We start from the raw sequence: 19,890 nt of genomic DNA on the forward strand, positions 1-19,890 counted from the left end.
AACTGGTAAAAATGCAGGATAGTCTCTCTCTCTCACACAGATTTACTGGAACAAAAAAATGCTGTCAGTGAGCACATTGTAAACAGAAACATTGTACTAAAATAGCAATGTTTCCTTTTGCCAGCTTTCAATATTGCTTTCTAAATTGCTTGTCTTATCCATTTACAAAGAGACTAGGGACAGAGAAGGACTATGGAAAGAGCAGAGGGCATGGCATCAGACAGCCCTGGATCTGAATCCCTAGAAGACACAAGCCACTTGTGCAACCCCAGCCAAGTGGTGTGTCCTTTTCCACCACAGCACTAAGAATAGTTCCTTGCATGGAACTTAGGAAGACAGGGAGATACATAGTGGAGCTCTGTTCCCCCGACACAGACCTCCATCAAGGGTGGCTCTTGTAATGTCTGTTTTCTCTGTCAACCTGCATTCTTAATGCCACAGAGCAGCCCCCATGGGCATCCTTTTGTGGTGTGTTGGAGGCACTCTCCTTCAGCGTCTAGGGACCTCTGTTGAGAACACTTGCTGGCTCTCCGGCATGCTGGAAATCTGCTTCCCCTGCTTTGCCCTGAAGATATGTTCTGCTTGTAACTCATTCCTGCTCTTTGGAAAACAGTTCAATAAAAAATTGGTTTTCCACTGACTCTGGGCAGGGATGAGGGATAGCGTATTATTATTTTGTTAAAAAATATGAATGAATATTTTGTTAAAAATATGAATAATAAAGTAAGTCATAAAACAGCTCTGGCCCACAGCAAAGAGTCAATAAATGCTTGCTGGCTGCCAGCAAAGATGATGGCCCGTCTCTTTCGTGTCTGCTGTATTTGGTGAGGGGACGATTCTTGTCTTCCAGGACTTTAAATTTTTTTTTTTTTTTTTTAGAGTAGGTTCCATGAGCAACGGTGTGCTTTGAACTCGGGACCCTGAGATCGAGAGTTGCCTGCTCTACCGACTGAACCAATCAGGCGCCCCTGAAAACATTTAATTTTTTTTTTTAAAGATTTTATTTATTTATTTGACAGACAGAGATCACAAGTAGGCAGAGAGGCAGGCAGAGAGAGAGGAGGAAGCAGGCTCCCCGCTGAGCAGAGAGCCCGATGCGGGGCTCGATCCTGAGATCACGACCTGAGCTGAAGGCAGAGGCTTTAACCCACTGAGCCACCCAGGCGCCCCAAACATTTAATGTTTTAATTTGAAAAAACAACAACACAAAGCTACACAAGGAAAGAGCGTCCTCCCCCTCCATCCCCTTCCCTTGGCCCTTTCAGGAGGTGACGCTGTTGACAATGTCCTTTCCAAATCTTCCCCAATGTGCTGTGACGCTCTGAGGTCCGCACGTGAATTCCGCTTTACGCACTCATTTTTAACACAGAAGTTGAAATCCCAAAGTGGCTTCTGGGCTCGGGATCAGCGGCTCCCCACCCGCTCTGTGCTGGGCCGCTGCGCTCCGCGCCGGGAGCGGCTCCAGCCCGCAGACCTGGGGACTCGGCTCCGGCGCCCCCTCCCCGCCCCAGCGCCCACGGCTGCGCGGAGAGCGCGCGCGGGAGGCTCGCCCGGTGTGCAGAAGGACCCTCGTCCAGCCACGGGTAGCTCTCCACGCTAGCGCCCGCGGGGGCTTGGTCTCCGGGGCGCAGGGGCCGGCCGGGCGCGGGGGCGGCCGCTCCGCCGGGGTCTTGCCGTCCGCGCCCAGCACCCCCGTCCGCAGAGCTGCGAAAACCCGAGCTGCGCGCGGGGACGCTCAGGAAGCCGCGCGGCTACCGGGCCGACCCCTCCCTCGGCGCGCGCGGCTCCTCCCTCCCCTCCAGCCCTCCTCTCCGCTCCTCTCCCCTCCGCTCCCCTCCCCTCGCGTCCAGCTCCTCGGCTTCCCCGCGTCCCTCCCAAAACCCGGAGCGGATTGCCGGCCCGGACCGCCCCGAGCATGCGCAGGAGGGTGCCGGCGCGGCCGCGGGTCGGAAGCGCCCGCTCTGAGTAGGGGGAGCGGTCGCAGAGGCTGCTTAGCCCCGCCGCCCGCCAGGCCGTTGGCTCCCGCTCCGGGCCCGGGCCGCCGCTGCGTAAGTGCGAGGTGGGGGGCTGCGGGCCGGGGGTCGCCGGCGGCGGGAGGGCTGCCTGTGTGTGGCGGCGAGCGAGGGCGCGAGTCAGCGCGCACCTGCCGGGCCGGGTCCCCTTCACCCCCACCCCGGCCCGGGAGCCTGCCCCGCGCCCGCTGCTCACCTGTGCGGGGCCGTGCGGGCGCCTGCCGCCCTGGGGCCCCGGCCTTGCTCCCCGCGGCGGGCGGCGGCGGCCCCCTCCCCATTCCACTGCCGCGTCCCGGCCCCCGGGCCGCTTGGGGTCGGGGCCCCCCGCGCGCGCTGGTCTCCCCGCAGGGCGGCCCGGCCGGCCCGGGGCTACCGTCCTGTCCCGGTCACCCTCGCTCTCCTCCGGGTCGAGAGTGCCCGAGACCCAGCTCGGCGGCCCCAGGCGCTGGGTGCGGGGATGGGAGCCTCCGTGGTCAGCCCCGTCCGAGCCGCGGGCGCCGGGGGAACGGAGCGAGCCCGCGCTGCGCTTGTGGCCGTCTCCCCTCGCGGTCCGCGCGCGCTGCCCGGGCCGCCGCTCATGCCTTCTGACCTGTACCCTCTGGTGGTCGGAGAGGCTGCTCCTCGGATCTCGTGCTTTTACAGCGACGGGGACTAAAGTGTGGACCGCAGGGCTGGCCTTCGTTCCCAGTGAGCCCGGGGCAGGGCTGGGGCCGGCTCGGTGCATCGGCGCCCCTCCCCCGACTCTAAACTAGTGGCTGTCAGTGTTTGAGAAACGGTGACCGCCACTTCCTCGTCCAGCCCAGCTAGTACGTGTTAAGGTGAAAGGACCGCACTCCGGCCCGAGGTGGCAGACCCAGGAGTCTCGCCATACTCGAGATCCGGCAAGCCTGCGTGCGTGTTTTTCTTAAACCGCGAGGCAGAATAGTAGTGCAGAGGGACGAACGGTTGTCAAGAAATATATTTTTAAAAAATAACTGCTTTATTGAGGTAGCATTCACATACCACAAAAACACCCATTTAGAATGGAGCCTGCCTGGCTTCAGCGCGCCCACCGTGGGGGCCATCCCGGTGCCAGCACGTTTTACCACTCCAGAAAGAAACTCCACACTGGTAAGCAGTCCCTTCTTATTCTGTCCTGCAGCCCCCACAGCCGCTCATTTACTTTCTGCCTCCAGGGCTGTACATGCTGTGGGCATTTCATCCAAACAGAACCTCACACCGTGCGGCCTCTGGTGATTCCCTCCTTTCCCTGAGCACCGTGTTTGCAAGTTTCTTCCAGGCAGCGGCAGGATCAGTACTTTGTTCCCTGTTAGGGCTGAGTGATGTTCTCTGGTTGCGTGGACCACATTTTGTGAACCTAGTTCATTAGTTGATGGACGATGGTGTTTCCATTCGTAGACTGTTACGAGCTATGAATATTTGCAGACACATTTTTGCGTGGACATGTGTTTTCAAACCTCTAGGTCTGTAACTGGGAGTAGAATTGCTGTTTTTATAGTACCTCTGCATTTAACTTTTGGGGCAGCTGCCATGTTGAAGAAATATGTTTTTGATTTTTTTAAAACCATTTTATTTGTTTATTTGAGAGGGGAGAGAGAGAGAGATGGGGGGACGGAGGGAGGGCAGAGGGAGTAGGAGAACAGGCTCTTAGCTGAGCAGGGAGCCCAAAGAGGGGCTCAGTCCCAGGACCCCGAGATCATGACCTGAGCCACAGGCAGACCAGACCCTTAGCCGACTGAGCCACCCAGACACCCTTGTTTTTTGATGTTCTAGTATTTGTGTTAGATTAGTCTCAGATACTAGAACTGGCTCAGGGCCAGGTCTTGTTTCGTCAGCTTCTCCCTAGTAGAAGCCAGTGGAAAAGCGTGGATGCTGGCTCCTGGCCCCAGTCTGTCACCTGCCGATTAGGACACCTCGAACAGAATGACTGAGCCTTAACTCATCCGTACGATTGAAGACAGTGATACTCTTTTCTCGGGACTGATGGGAGTTCTAAACAGGACACGCGATCGCCCAGTGAGTGTCCTCCCTCTACCTTACATGAGACAGGTTTCCTCCGGTGTGACATGCGCATTTTGAATTTGGGGTAAAAGTAGACAAGGAGTTTGTGATACTGAGCTGCTTCGGGGAAAATTCTTGTTTGAGGTTGTGAGGTTTATTGACTCGTGGCACACATTGGGTTGCTGGTCTCTTTTTAGCGCCAACTCAGAACCGGAAGGGACCCAGAGGGCTCGTTTAGTTCAGGGTGAGTTCGTTTGGATGTCATAGATGAGCAAATTCCAGAAAACTGCAGGGTCAGTAATGGGGATGTCAGTTTTCGCCCAGATGGAACAATGGGAAGATAATACCATCTATTCTCACTAACATTTTGTAAAATCAAGAATGTTTTAATGCCAAAAAATGTGGAAGTTCATTACCTAACCATAAATTACAATGCTAGTTAATATTAATAAAGCACTTTCCAGGGGGTGCCTGGGTGGCTCAGTCGTTAGCGTCTGCCTTCATCTTAGGTCATGAACCCAGAGTCCTGGGATGGAGCCCCGCCTTGGGCTCCCCGCTCTGCGGGAAGCCTGCTTCTCCCTCTCCCACTCCCGCTGCTTGTGTTCTCTCTCCTGTTATCTCTCTCTGCCAGATAAATAAATAAATAAAATATAAATAAATAAATAAAATACAAATAAAAAATAAAAACAAAACACTTACCAAATTTACCTGAGTTTAGTTTTATGAGAAGTTCATGCACTGTTCTGCTTTCTCTCATTTTCTTCAGACTAGAGAAATTGAACACCTGTCGTGAGACCTGGGCCCAGGACCCGCTGTGCCTTATCTTCAGGGGGATCTGCAGCTTTAATACACTTGCCTCTCTGTGCCTCCTGTTCTCTGGCTCACAGAGGAAGGTATTTGCAGGAGCAGTCGCATAACCCGTGTGTGGAGGACGGGGCGGAGTCTGGGCTCTGAGACTAGGACTGGGCCGAGTCTGGGCTCTGAGACCGGTTGACCTGCAGACAACTAGACTGTGAGCTCCTTGAAGTTGGACCTTCTTCCTTTTTTAACTCTTGAAAAACATTTTTTAAACGATTTTATTTATTTATTTGAGAGAGCGAGAGCATACAGAGGGAGAGGGAGAAGCAGGCTCCTCACTAAGCAGGGAGCCCGACTCAGGGCTCGATCCCAGGACCCTGAGATCAGGACCTGAGCCGAAGGCACATGCCCAACTGACAGAGCCGCCCAGACGCCCCTAACTCTTGAGAAATTTTGAAATACAGACTCTAACAAAGCTGCCCGTGCTGTTTATGTATAAAGAATGGCAGAACAAGTATCTCCATCTGACTTAATTTCCGACACCTCTGTCTGTCCCACACTACACTCCTCTCTGCCCAAGTAACCAGTCCCCAAATTTATTTTTCTTTATAGCTTTACTTTGTGTGTAAATATCTCTAAACAATAATTGTGTAGCGTTTCCTGTTTTGAGCTTGATGTAAGCGGATTCTGCTGCTTGTACTGACCCATGACCTCCTTTATTTGCTCATGGCACTGATAAGATTCCGCTGTGTTCCTGCTGGGTCACTCTGGGCCACTCATGTTCAGAGTTCTGTAGTACTCCATTGCGTGAGAAGACCACAGTTTATTTGTCCACTGTCCTGACAGTGGACATTTGTGTCGTTTCTAGTTCTGGCTTCTTCTTCTTCTTCTTCTTTTTTTTTTTTTTTAAATATTTTCTTTATTTATTGGACAGAGAGAGATCACAAGTAGGCAGAGAGTCAGGCAGAGAGAGAAAGGGGGAAGCAGGCTCCCCACTGAGCAGAGAGCCCGATGCAGGGCTGGATCCCCAGATGGACCCTGAGTTCACAACCTGAGCCGAAGACAGAGGCTTAACCCACTGAGCCACCCAGGCACCCCTCTTTTTCTTTTTTTTTTATTAAAAAATTTTTTTAAAAAATTTTTATTTATTTACTTGACAGAGGTCACAAGTAGGCAGAGAGGCAGGCAGAGAGAGAGGGGAAAGTAGGCTCCCCGCTGAGCAGAGAGCCCGATGTAGGGGTCGATCCCAGGACCCTTGGATCATGACCTGAGCCGAAGGCAGACACTTAACGACTGAGCCACCCAGGTGCCCCTCTAGTTCTGGCTTCTAGGATCCTTTGTTTATGCTCCTGCTATCCACATGCCAGAGTTGCTCTGGGAGGGAAATTCCTGGGCGCAGGATGTACCAGTCTGTATGCCTGCTGTCCTGTAGGACAGTTACTTTGATCTGTATCTTCGTAAACACTTGGTGGTTCTCGTACTTAAAATGTTTTGTCTGCGTAGTAGCATCGTTCACAGTGGCCCAGAGCTAGGAGCAACCCCAGTGAGCTGTGATGCATGAATGGGTAAACAGTATATGTATACAGTGGGCTGTAAGCCTTGAAGAAGAAGGAAATGCTGATTCCTTCCCCAACACGGATGAACTTTGAAGACCTTCCACCTAGTGAAATAAACTAGTCTCGAAAGGACACAGAATGTGTGGTTCCACTTACAGGAGGGACGTGGAGCGGTTCAGTTCGTAGAGACAGGAAGTCAGAATCGTGGCTGCTGAGGGCCGGGGAGAGCGGGCGTGGGGAATTCACCAAGTACAGAGGACCGGGTGGGGGGATGGGGAGCTTCTGGAGATGCTTGCCCAGCGGTGGGAGTGTCCTTGATGCCCTAGAGCTGTGCACCCGAAAATGGTAGATCTCATGTATATTTTACCACAATACAATTTTTATTTTGTCAGTTTATTTTGGGTGTGAAATGGCCTGTGTCTGTGGTTTTAATTAGCTTTTTCCTGGTTGCCGTTGAGGTGGGGCACCCTTCTGTACCTGTCCTGGCCCTTTGAGGTTTGTCTTCAAAGATGCCTCTTCGAGCGTCTTGCCCGTCTCTGACTGGGCGTCACCGATGTGTCTTCTGCTTACGCGGCGATGGCCCGTTGTCTCGTGTCACGTACCGGAGAGTCTTTCCTTCTGCCCCGCAGCGGCACTGCTGTGTTTGAGGCTGCCGTGGACACGTCGTCTGGTTCTGGGTGGGATTACGTTCCGGTTTTCTTTTTATCCCCGGCCAGCCCTGTGCTGACTGCAGCTTTTTATTTGGTCGTTTTTCCCCACAAAAAGGTACTGCAATACCATTCATCTGTCACACCGTTGGCCCATTTAAGCCCACAGTGTGGCGGCGCTCGGCCCTTCACAGAGCTGTGCGCCGTTGCCACAGCTTTGGAACATTTCATTGCCCCCAAAAGGATCCCTGTGTCCTGTCAGTAGTCGCGGGCGTGTCTGATCTTGCTCTGGGGGGGCGAAGGGGGGTAGGGGCATAAAAACTCCCCACCTCGGTGGATCTTCTGAAGTTTCTTGGTGATTCTGGACCATAAACTCATTTGTTATGCTCCACCAAAAACCAGGTAGGAGGTCTCACCAGAGTAGCATCAAGTCTGAATATCCAGCAGGGGGGAATTAATATCTGTCTCCCCTTTGTCCTCATGAGTGTCCCCGGAACGCTGTCTCCTCGTCTGTACAGAGCCTGGGACATGGGAGGTCCTCGCTCAGTGCTGGGGGCATGAATGACGAGACTTCAGCCTTGTTCATTTCAACCAGAGCCTTTCACAGAAGGGAAACCTTCGGTGACACTCTGTGACTCACGGTCACGCAGAATGACAGCCAGGAAGAGAAGCAGCTCAAGGGACTCGGTGGCTGCGGTCACGTCTCTGCCACCTGTTGCTAAGGAGATAATAGCCTCCTTTTCTCTAATAATGAGTGCTGCCCGGCTGCTTTAAATGTCATTAATTCGGTCTTATCTGGAGACGGCTGTCCTTCGGTGGGCTGGGTGTGATGTGAGCACGTGTTAACAGACATGTGTGTGTGTGGCAGCGCTCGTGGCTCGTGTCCTGCCCGGCCCAGAGTGCCCGCTGGGGTCACAGCACAGCTGGGAATTCCATCATGACTCGAAATTCCCAACTTCAGTAACCCGTGGCACCTGCATAGAGCCCACCGTCATTTTGGTGATCCAGATCAGCGGGTTAGATCCGATAAACTGAATGACTTGATGAAGCCTCATCGCACAGTATGTGGAGGGAGGGCCGGTCCGCCTGTCCTCCATCTCGGGGAGGGCCGGTCCACGTGTCCTCTGTCTCGGGGAGGGCCGGTCCATGTGTCCTCTGTCTCGGGGAGGGCCGGTCTGCCTGTCCTCCATCTCGGGGAGGGCCGGTCCACCTGTCCTCTGTCTTGGGGAGGGCCGGTCTGCCTGTCCTCCATCTCGGGGAGGGCCGGTCCACCTGTCCTCTGACTCAGGGAGGGCCGGTCTGCCTGTCCTCTGTCTTGGGGAGGGCCGGTCCGCCTGTCCTCTGTCTTGGGGAGGGCCGGTCCGCCTGTCCTCCATCTCGGGGAGGGCCGGTCCGCCTGTCCTCTGACTCAGGGAGGGCCAGTCTTCCTGTCCTCTGTCTTGGGGAGGGCCCGTCCGCCTGTCCTCTGTCTTGAGGAGGGCCGGTCCGCCTGTCCTCTGTCTTGGGGAGGGCCGGTCCGCCTGTCCTCTGTCTTGGGGAGGGCCGGTCTGCCTGTCCTCCATCTCAGGGAGGGCTGGTCCACCTGTCCTCTGACTCAGGGAGGGCCGGTCTGCCTGTCCTCCGTCTTGGGGAGGGCCGGTCCGCCTGTCCTCCATCTCAGGGAGGGCCGGTCCGCCTGTCCTCTGACTCAGGGAGGGCCGGTCTTCCTGTCCTCTGTCTTGGGGAGGGCCGGTCCGCCTGTCCTCTGTCTTGGGGAGGGCTGCTCCGCCTGTCCTCTGTCTTGGGGAGGGCTGCTCCGCCTGTCCTCTGTCTTGGGGAGGGCCGGTCTGTCTTTTCTTCCTGCACTTGTTCTCCTGCACCACGTGGAGGCTTCATCCATCAGCAGGGCCCTGGGCTTGCTGGTGCTGCCGCGAGCTGGTCCTTGTCCGGGCGGCCTTCCCTCAGCAGCGCCGGGGTCCCCTCTCCGTCTCTGCAGTGAAGGCCTGGACCGGATGCATGTTTTGCAGTTGCTTCTAAAGCTGTGCCTTCTTTTGAGAAACACAGAACCTTAAATCTCCCGCCTTCAGCCCCAACTCCTGGGGGTCTGGGAAGTCTTCCAGGGGCTGCTGTGGCTCTCTGGGGAGCCCCCACGTGGGTTTGGTTCTTTCTGAGGGGGTGCAGAACACACTGGTCAGAGGACGAACTTCCTCTGACCCGGCCTCTCTGATCTTGACCGGTGATAAGCCTCTCTCCGCCCCAGGTGCCTCATCAGTAGCGCGGAGGTGGTGTCACAGAAAGGTGTAGGTGAGATGACATTCGTACAAGCCATTTCCGTCCCGGGTAGACTGAAGGTCAAATCCAGATCTTCTGGTCCCGCTGTGGTTCTTTGCTTCCTGTCCTGTGGAGGGGATGAGGCAGCGGTGCCTTCGTGCAGGGAGCACTTTTGGGTCCTGACCCTCCGTCGGCATCCGGCTGGGTGTTGGAAATAGAAAAAGAGCACCCCCCATTGCTGCAGGAGCTCAAGGCCTCGTCCAGGCGCTGTGGTGTTTGGGCAAGAGCTGTGGTTTCCGGGTGCAGAGCCCCAGGGACAGAGGGCAGCCCACGGCTCTGTGCCTCCCGCCCCCCGACCTCGCAGGTGGTTCACGCGAGAACCACCACATCCCAGGCTGGGCCAGCAGCCTTCACAGCCGCGCGCCCCTGAGTGCCCTCGTTCTCTCCGGCAGAGTCTTCAGGATGAGTGTCCCTGACTACATGCAGTGCGCCGAGGACCACCAGACTCTCCTCGTGGTGGTGCAGCCTGTGGGCATCGTCTCCGAAGAGAACTTCTTCAAGATCTACAAGAGGATCTCCTCCGTGAGCCAGATCAGCGTGCGGGACTCCCAGCGGGTGCTCTGTATCCGCTACCGGCACCACTACCCGCCCGAGAACAACGAGTGGGGCGACTTCCAGACCCACCGCAAGGTCGTGGGCCTCATCACCATCACGGACTGCTTCTCCGCCAAGGACTGGCCGCAGACTTTCGAGAAGTTCCACGTGCAGAAGGAGATCTATGGCTCCACGCTCTACGACTCCCGGCTCTTCGTCTTTGGGCTGCGGGGAGAGATCGCCGAGCAGCCGCGCACCGATGTGACCTTCTACCCCAACTACGAGGACTGCCAGACGGTGGAGAAGAGGATCGAGGACTTCATCGAATCCCTCTTCATTGTGCTCGAGTCCAAGCGTCTGGACAGGGCCACCGACAAGTCCGGGGATAAGATCCCCCTTCTCTGCGTCCCGTTTGAGAAGAAGGACTTCGTAGGACTGGACACAGACAGTAGGTAAGTTCACCTGCAGGCCCGGAGGCCTCATGCTTGGCTTGCTTCCTGAGATCATGAAGGGAGAAGCAAGGGGTAGTATTTGATGTCACAAGGGGTAGGCAGGCGTGGGCCATGGTTTTCAGACTTCTAGAAACGGGACAGCCTTTGGTTAAGGGGAATCCTTTTAGGGTTAGTGGGTGTCCTTACTCCCGTTTCAGCCAGCCCTCCCCGTGGGACCCCCAGAGCTGCTGTCCACGACAGTCCCGTGGCTCTTGTGCACCGGAGGGTTGGCTAGTCTGAGCTGAGATGTGCTGTAAGGAAAGTGCTCATGAGGTATTGAGACTTAGTACGGAGAAAAGAAAATATTTTGTTAATCTTTTTACATGTCAAAGAGATCATAGTTTACATACATTAGGTTAAAGAAAATATTAAAATTGGTTCCAGGTGTTCCTTTGTACACTGGCAGCCAGAAGCTCTATGTACGCGGCTCCCATGTTATTCCGGTTGGGCAGCGCTGCCTCGTGCGCAGCTGGAAACTTCTCTTCCATCTCATCCCTTTGATTCGTAGTGAGGTGCTGGGCCTGGAGAGGCAGCCGAGCCAGGAGCTGGCCCAGCTGAGCTGTGGAGCTCCTGCCTCCGGGGCTGGGAACTGGGCACGGGTCAGGCCCTTCTTCCCAGCTGATAGCTCCAGGGTCCCAGTCCTCGCTGACAGCCAGCCAAGGCGAGCGCCACGGTGTCGGGCACGCTGCCAGGGACTTCCCAAAGAGCTCCTTCTGCCCATGGCCGTGTTTCTCTCTTCTGTGTGTCACGGGGGGCATCAAACAGAGCAGGGAAAGGCCAGGCCTCACATTTCCCCTGAGATGAAGTCAGCGGCTCAGCTTTGCACTGGAACTGCAGCATATCCCCTGTGCCCTTTGCTTCCCCTCTCTGTCCCCGGCGCTGCCTCCCTGTGCCGTGGCCACTGTGGTGTCCATGCACAGAGGAAGACGATGCGTAGGTTCCATGCTTCCCTGGAGGAGGTCCCCTTCAGCCAAGAGAGTGTGGGGCTTCATGACCGTGGGCACCAAGTCCCTCCTTCCCCTCCTATAGAATGTGGATGAGAGTCTTGCGGGCGAGGACTGAGTGACCTCATGTCCCGTGGGCACAGTGGCCCTGCAGAGCAGGTGCTTAGCGTGTTTCTGGAGTTTCCCTGAGGTCAAACACTGGCTTGCCATCTGTTGGTAAGTTGGAGGAGAAAATGTTATAGAACTGAGAAAAACAGGCCCAGGCCAGCCCTGCAAGGGGCAAGCACAGAATGGCCTAAGTCCCCTCCCTGGGGTGCTTCACAGGGTCCGTGCTGGTTTTCTTTCCTCCCCAGACAAGCCTGTGTGTGGCTAAGGGAAGGGCCTCTTACACCCATGATCCTGTATTCAGTCCTCGCACTGGCCCCGGGGTCAGGACGCCAGTGCTTCCCTTTCCCACCTTGGAGCTGGGGTGGGGAGGTGGGGGAGCCCGGGCAGCCGTGAGGGGCAGCCACGAGGGGCAGCCAGGCCTTCTCCAAAGCCTCCTGGTGACCTCCCCTCGCCACACGGGGCCAACACGCACTTAGCCCCTGCACCCCGCACCCCCGCAGTGTGGCGTGGGCTGGGACTGGCTGGTCCTGCCGTACAGACCAGCAACTGAAGCCTCGGAGGTGGCCAGGGGTCCTGCTCGGACCCTCTGCTACGTGAGGAACCGGGGGCATTGTTTGGTCATCGACTTCTTGGCTTTGAGGGTGCAGACCCACCGAGAATGCTGGCCCGTTCTTGCCGTTGGAAATCGATGCTCACGATTTGGCGGGAGTAACAAGCCCGGGGACTATGAGCCTGGCATGTGAGCATGTGAACATGGCTGCAGGCACGGGAGGTCCAGCTTTAGACGGAATGGCCCTCCCCGGGGGACCGTTCTGTTCGCGGCGAGCGTAGACTCTCAGCCAGCTTTGGAACTTGTGTGACGTAGTGACGCTGGTGACCTCAGATCAAATACACTGTCCCGTCATCCCTGCTGGTCCGTTGTTGCTCTCACTCGGCTACGGCGCTCTCGTTTTAACACACTGACTTGGTGCGGAGACAGAGCCCAGCTCTCTCCTGCCGCTCTTGGTAGGAGTGTCCAGCTTAAAAAGAGACCGAAGGTCGTAGCTCACAGGAAGCGTCTAGGTGAAGGCCGAGGTTTGGGTGGCGCACTGATCACGTCCGCAGGCCTGTGGCAGTTGTGGCCACGCTGGTCCCCACAGCCCCCCGTAACACGAGGTGCGGACGTATTTCACGGGAACGTTCTCGTGTGCCCCAGGCCTCGAAAGCCCACGGGAGATTCTTGGACAGGCAGCGTTGTAGCTGTCGAAGTTATTTTTGTTCTTGTGTATTTCTAATTTTTGCTTGTTCCTCTTTTCTTTCCTTTTCCTTTTTTTTTCTACCATACCGCCCTGTGAGTATGTTGTTGGGTCTGAAAAGGTAGGCTGTGAACACGCTGCATTGCAAGTAGCTAGATTTCCCCGTGTACTGCCTTCTCGCTGCCTTCACCGCTTGAAAAGCCAAAAACTGACTGCTGCCTCCATCCCTGTACCGCCCCGCCCATCTTTCCATTTTCTGATTTAAAAAATATTTTTCTTTTTAAAGCATGTGACCCCTTGATGTTTGATACCTGTTCAGATATTTGCGTTGGGGAGCGTGTTGGGTCTTACTTAGTATTTGGTGGCAAATGAGCCCTTATTAATCTTTTCTGTTTGGAGGACGTGGGATGCTTGTTGATTTCGGCGGCTGCACAGGGACTTTTCACGGGGTTTTTAACCTGGAAAGTCCGCGGCTGCAGAGCCTTGCTCGGTTCTGGCTGGGGAGCGAACATAGTAGGCTCGTGTTTTTAACCTGGAAAGTCCGCGACTGCAGAGCCTTGCTCGGTCCTGGCTGGGGAGCGAACGTAGTAGGCACGTGTTTTTAACCTGGAAAGTCCGCGGCTGCAGAGCCTTGCTCGGTTCTGGCTGGGGAGCGAACATAGTAGGCTCGTGTTTTTAACCTGGAAAGTCCGCGACTGCAGAGCCTTGCTCGGTCCTGGCTGGGGAGCGAACGCAGTAGGCTCGTGTTTTTGGCTGTTGCTGCGTGATGTGCATGACAGAGCTCGCGGGCCAGCGGCCGCCGGCGCGGGGTGCCCGGCTCGGGAGCGCGCTGGCCGCGGAGGGACGCTGTCGACGATGCGGTCCCCGGAGGCTTTCGCTTTCACCCCGAGCATGCCTTTTTCTTTACCTCACCTGAGCGCCCGTCCTCCGTGAAAGGGCAGAGGCTGTTCTACTATCTGTCTTTGCCCCGTTTATGAGGGCAACTTTTCTAGGTATCAGGAAAAAGGGGCCTTCTAAACAGCTAGTCGCTCTGGAGCTGTGGACGTGGGGACCTCTGGAACTGACCGTGGCCGCCTTTCTGCTCTAGCCAGGAAGCGTGCCGAGCCGTGTGTGTGGTTTGCCTTTGCAATCCTATGGCCCGTACCTGGCGCAGCCTTTCCTTTTGACCCCGTGTGGGTGGGAGCGCTGTTTCTGTCTTTGTTGGGTTCACGTCCATCACTGACAGGCACGTCACCAGTTTGCAGCCGTGAAACGCCAACATTTAACCAAGGTCGGGCCTAGAGGGAGAACCTTGGGCTGCCCTGCCTCCTTGTCCTTTCCCCCCGCCCCACTCACCCATGGGGAGAGTCCGGCCCCACCCCCGTGCGGGCCTGGCGGCCTTGTTTCTTCTTTTCTGCTCCCAGCTGCCTGCAAACACTTTCTTCCTTCACTTACTTTGTCTCAGGGGAGACGGTCTGGACCTTCTGAGAAAGTCCCTTATGGGCTAGGGTGGGGAGGACGAAGCCCAAGCAAGTGCAGGGACTGGAAGATGCGGAAATGCGGGCCGGGGTCCCTGTGGGGCTGGCCTGTTGCTCCACCGCCTGTGACAGTAGCTTTGCCAGGGCTGCTCCCGTCTCATCGGCTGGCCTCAGGCAGCAGGTGTCTTAACCGGGAGCTCCTCTAGACCTCAGACCCTTCCAAGTTCGAACGACCAGAGAACCGTGAGCCCCTTTTCCTGGGCCATCCTCTTGGCCTCTCCCTGTGACACTCACATGCCTTCCCCGGCGTCTGGTGCCAGGAGAGATGTCCCGCTCTTTGGCGGGCTCTGACAGCGCCCCCGTGCCGGGAGCCTTCAGTGTCCTGCGTGAGCCCTGGGGGACAACGCGGAGACGAGTCTTGTCCCTGACTGGTGTGGCGGCAGCAGTGAGGGGGAGAGGAAATCAAGTAAGAAACTCAGGGTTTTGACTTGAAGAGCCAGGGACGTGGCGGGGCTGACTGGGGGAAGACGGGGAGGCTCCTGCTAGGAGCTGGGTTCGAGAGTGAAATATTGGACGTGTGTTGTACACACCTGTTTGACGTTTGGGTGATGGTTTCCAAGAGGTGAATGGATTTGTGAGCCTGGAGCACGGGGAGGGAGTGGACTGGGGAGACGCGCTGGAGTCACAATGTGGCTTCTAGTTAGAATCAGGTGTGGGCGAGCTCCCCTAGCCGGTGTAGACTGCAGCGGGAGGAGGGTGGGGGCTGGGACCGGTGGGTTGCAGGACTTGGGAGGAAGCGGTTCTTTTCGGATTCTCCCACGTGTGAGGAACTACTGGTGTGTCCCACGGCCTCTACCATTAGGGGGATTAATACCAGGTTAAGGGTAGAAGGGGCAGGGCAGGGGTAATGTCCCAACAAGCCTCGCTGCCTGCGTCTGTCACCCGGCACAGCAACACAGGGGCAGTGTTCGTCCACCTGGCCCTGGGCAGGAGCTGAAGGTCGACAGTTGTTATCGGAGGAGGGAAGTGTGCGTGTGGATGCTGGGGTCGATGCTGGGTCTTCTCCCGATGCTGGGTCTTCTCCCCGTTGGAACGAGAGCACCCTGGGGGAGGGAGCCAGGCACCGTCCAGCTTTGGGGGAGCCCGGAAGTGCAGGTGGGGGAGCTGGTTTCGGGCTCCTGTCTCCCGTCTCAGTCTCCCGGGTGCATGTTCCTGAACTTCTGTTCAACTGATGAACTTCTGTTCAACTGACGTGGTTCTCTCCTGTGACTCTACAGTCAGGGCAGGACAGAGCCCCTGCTCGGTACCTTGTGTGGCCGCCAGAGTTAGAGGTGGTCACGGCGGTCCCGTGGAGCCTGTGACAGGCCTGTGAGGACCCTCGGATTCGGGCTGCGTTTGCTTTTTGTTCCTCCTTCCCTCTTCTCATTTTCTCCTCTTCCCAAATGCTCTCAGAGAGGCCATGGTCTTTTTATTTATTTATTTATATTTAATATTTTATTTATTTATTTGACAGAGAGACACAGCCAACAGCGAGAGAGGGGGCATGAGCAGGGGGAGTTGGAGGAGGGAGAAGCAGGCTGCCCCTGGATGCGGGGCTGATCCCAGGGCCCTGGGACCATGACCTGACCTGAGCCGAAGGCAGCTGCTTAAGGAGCACCCTAAGCGCCCCGAGGCCATGGTCTTAATAGAGGGGATGGACAAAAACTCAGTAACAATGGTGTCGTGTTTGGGGGGTGGGCAGCCCCAGCTGGCAGCTAAGGGACACTATGAGGGGGATTTCCAGGAGACAGGGCTCTGCGTTGTGTTCTGAAGACAGACTGACAGTCCCCAGGTAAAGGGGCCAGGGAGGTGGCTCAGGTGGCAGGAGCAGCCCGGGCTGGGGCGGGAAGCTTGTGTGGTGGGGGCTGAGGTCAGTGCCCGGTGTGGTGCGGTCGGTGCCCCAGGCTTCAGTGGGGAGGCTGCTCGGAAGACCCTGGAGAGGACCTGTCCTGCAGGGCTTTAGAGGAACTTGGTTTTTATTAAAACTGACAACAGAGGGAGGCAGTGAAGGGTGTCAGTGGGGAGTGGCCTTTCGGAGAGGGGTTAGTGGTTTTGTTGTGCAGAAAGAGGGAGTTGGGATGGTTGGATCGGTTCAGTCCAGTTGAGACCATCCATTCATGTGTTTATTCGTAACAAACAAGTTTCTGAGTGTCCAGGGGAGCAGGATGTACTTGCCTTTTCGGAGCTCACAGATGTCAGAAGTTGATTCAGCATGGGGTGTTCTAGGAATGCAGCCGGGGATCTCAGAGTGCAGAGGCAGGAGGCAGGGAGGGCTTTCTTGAGAAACTTTCGGTGGAAATAAGCCCTAAGGAGAGTGTGAAGGATTAGGCAGGAGGTCACTGGGGACCCTGGTAAGCAGGAAGGTGAAGCTGTAGAGTGCAGGGCAGCGGGAGGAGGGGAGGCAGGGGCGGCGGGAGGAGGGCTAGAACTGTGCTGGGTGTTTGAGGCTGGGGAGTGACCTAATCAGATTTACCGCTTGGGAACAGCCCCCACCCTCAACCGTGTGTGTGTGTGTGTGCGCGTTTGTGCGCACGCACGTGCAGTAGGGACATGGCGGAGGGACCCTACAGAGTGGAGGTGTCCAGTGGGGAAGGCAGGGCAGTACAGGGCGGTGTTTCTTACAGGGTGGGGAGGGCTTGCTGGTGGGGGGGGGCATCCTCACAGTGCCGCAGGGCAGGGCCAGAGACTGGCCTTTCCTCTTCTGTCTCTCCCCTGCCCTACGGGACAGTCTTAGTTCAGCCAGTACTGGGAACGGGGTGCCGAGTCCCAGAGCCAGAGCGTGGGGAGAGCTCATCACTTAGGTCTGGAGACTTAACTCCGTGTCGAGGGCTGTCAGTAACGTTCACTTCGCTGGAAGCTTCGCGTGTCCTGGATTTCCACGGGGGTTCTACTCTTGATGTGATTGCTTCCTGAGAGTGGAAATTTAACACAGCTGCTATTTTTCTTGGAAAAAAGCTTATCTTTTAAGAAATTTAATGTTTAAAACAATAGGAATATTTCAAAAACGGTAAAGGAAGGTTTGGTATAGTTTCTTTGGTTTCTGAGTAGATAGAAGCCTTTGCATTATCTAAGGCCGTTTCCTTGCCGGTATTCAAGGAGCTGTTGGTGACGCCCGGTCCCACCTGCTCAAAGCATTACTGGCGCCTGCTCTGATGGACTGGAGGTCGAGGTCTTGTCTGCCTACGCCAAGTGGCCTTTGATATGCCTCATAGCTCTCTTCATAAAGTAATAATGGGTTTGAGGTTAAGAAAGTGGAAGATAATTGATTTTATTTTGAAGAGCTGAAACATCAACTTTCTTGGGCTGATGTCATGGAAAATTTACGGAGGAAAATCCTAAGTCTAGTGTTGCTAAGTGAAATGCACAGCGGAAGTCCCACGTTCCTGTCCCTTCTAGAAAATAACTGGGCAGGTGTTTGGGAAGTCAAGACCCTTCCAGCTCCCACACTGGCCATGATGGCTGCTGCCTTTCAATTATAGAGCCTCAGGTTGCTTTCGTAGCCTTTTTGGGTCGAGGGAGAGTCGAATAGTGCTTTGCTGGTGTGCTTTGGGGGCAGAAGTGGTGCACCAGCCGTGACACGCGTCTGTGCATTGTGTTTTGTAGACACTACAAGAAGCGGTGCCAAGGGCGCATGCGCAAGCATGTGGGGGATTTGTGCCTCCAGGCCGGGATGCTGCAGGACTCCTTGGTGCACTACCACATGTCCGTGGAGCTCCTCCGCTCCGTGAATGACTTCCTGTGGCTTGGAGGTAAGATCATCTCACATAGACAGCACGTATGCAATGAGAGCAACCGTTACTTGAAATAAGAGAAAACATAGAAAAGTGGTTCTAAAAATGAAGGGTGTGGGAGGAGAAGCAGTCGGCTGTCTGGTTGCTGTGGGGGATCGTCTGGGTAACTCTGCCGCCTTGTCTGCTGCCGGGTCTCCTTACCCCCCCATCCCCCTCCCCACTGCACCACCCCCCCCCCCCCGCCCAGCCCCACGCTGACGTCCTGCTGGCCCCTGCATGCACTTTCCCCGACAGTGTGCTGCTTTTCCTTGTTCCTCTGGGTTCTCTTGGGTTTGTTTTTAAGCACGTCTTGCCCTCTGCTTAGAATGTCGCCCCCGCCCCCCCCCTTGGTCATCTCTCTCCCTCATTCTTCAGAACATCGTCTGTACATTAGCTGGTGGACAGATCAACTGCCTATGGTACGCCCATTCAGTGGAATGTTCATAAGACATGAAAACGTTGGACAGTTAGGGGCTCCTGGGGGGCTCAGCCGTTAAGTGTCTGCCTTTAGCTGGGGTCATTATCCCAGTGTCCTGGGATCTAGCCCCGTACTGGGCTCCTTGCTCAGCAGGAAGCCTGCTTCTCCCTCTCCCACTCCCCCTGCATGTGTTCCCTCACTCGCTGGGTTTCTCTCTGTCAAATTAAATAAGTAAATCTTAAAAAAAAAAAAAAGAATATGTTGGACAATTAAACAAAAGGGAAAAAGGACGTGCAGGTGGAAGGTGACGGCACGGGGATATGTCAGGAACAGGGTCGTACCACGGCGTGGTGACGGTGGCCACTCCGCCCGTCTGGGTGAGCCCGAGTAATTGTACGGAACAGCCGAATCCGCACGTGGTACACCCGACACGACTGTCTCGTCATCTGTGCGCTGCAGCTCAGGACATGAAGGACGCAGAGCTGCACGAGGTCCAGGTGCCCCTGCAGCGTGGGCGAACCTGACAGCACCACGTTAGGTCAGGGAGCTGGACACACAGGGCTGCCTCTTATCTGGAATGTCCCCAGAAGTCAGAGGACCGATGACTGGCTTCCAGGGACTGGGCAGAGGGGCGTGTGCATGCTGATGGCTCTGGGGCTTCCCACAGGGAAGGGGTGATGAAAACCCATCCTGAGGTCCTGAATGAGACGGTGTGAAGGTCCCACACCTGTGAATGGGACAGCGCTCCCCCCGCCCCGTGGTCATGCCCTGTGAGTTACCTTTCAATGTCAAACCCTCCCCAGCACATTAGAAACCTGCTTCAAAGCAGTGCCTTCTCCCAGCCCTCCAGGCAGGTGGGCCAGCGGTGTCTTGCGAGGCCTGCCTGTGATGGAGCTTGCCCTCTGTGCTGGAATTGTGTGTTTACATGTGTTTTCCCTTCGGGGACCCCCTCCTGGGGGTGGCGTGGGAGGCACGGTCTCTGCGTGTCCATAATCCAGGTGACCACACGCGTCCCATCAACGCTGTTAGAGAAACGTGTGAGTGCAGAGCCAAGTAGGTTCTTTCCTGGAGGATGAGTCAGGCGGCCGGGCAGCTGGACTGCAAGTCCGAATGAAGAAACGAAGTCAGTTCTTCGATAAATGTTTAGCAATGTGCTGTGGGGCACTTTAAATGCAAGACCTTCTTAAAATGGACGTCTGTGTGTTTCTTTTTCCTAGAGATTTTATTGGACAGAGAGACGCAGTGAGAAGGGGACACAAACGGGGAGTGGGAGAGGGAGAAGCAGGCTCCCCTCTGCTCAGGGAGCCCGATGCCAGGCTGGATCAGGGTCCTGGGATCATGACCCGAGTCGAAGCAGACACTCAATGATGGAGCCCCCCCAGGCGCCCCTTAAAAATGGGTTTTTCCATTTCAGAATGTGGTTTCTCAAGGAGGCTAGAGATTGGGTGGTAGACTGTATCCGTACCCCAGCGAGCCAGAGCGCCAAGGCCCTGGCAGCAGACACTTCCGCAGGAAGAATGGCCCCCGCTCACGTGGGGGGCCACCGAGTGATAAGCCGCGTGGGCGGGGT

The 19,890-nt window shown here is 56.0% G+C and overlaps 1 protein-coding gene across 4 annotated transcripts in view; it reads left to right on the plus strand.

The window, feature by feature from the left end:
* TRAPPC9 (trafficking protein particle complex subunit 9) overlaps positions 1–19,890 on the plus strand; it is a 500,788-nt gene that overhangs the window by 2,085 nt on the left and 478,813 nt on the right. For 2 of the 4 annotated variants that reach the window (XM_046001557.1, XM_046001569.1), the window contains exons 1-3: positions 1,905–2,048; positions 9,717–10,310; positions 17,736–17,881. In XM_046001557.1, the coding sequence (XP_045857513.1) occupies positions 9,727–10,310; positions 17,736–17,881 (730 nt within the window). In that variant the 5' untranslated portion in view covers positions 1,905–2,048; positions 9,717–9,726. Of the gene's footprint in view, positions 1–1,904; positions 2,049–9,716; positions 10,311–17,735; positions 17,882–19,890 lie in introns of those variants that run through there. The other 2 variants (XM_046001565.1, XM_046001575.1) reach the window with 2 other exon arrangements.

This window comes from Meles meles, chromosome 1 (assembly GCF_922984935.1).
Source record: "Meles meles chromosome 1, mMelMel3.1 paternal haplotype, whole genome shotgun sequence".
In the NCBI taxonomy this organism is placed as follows: Eukaryota; Metazoa; Chordata; class Mammalia; order Carnivora; family Mustelidae; genus Meles; species Meles meles.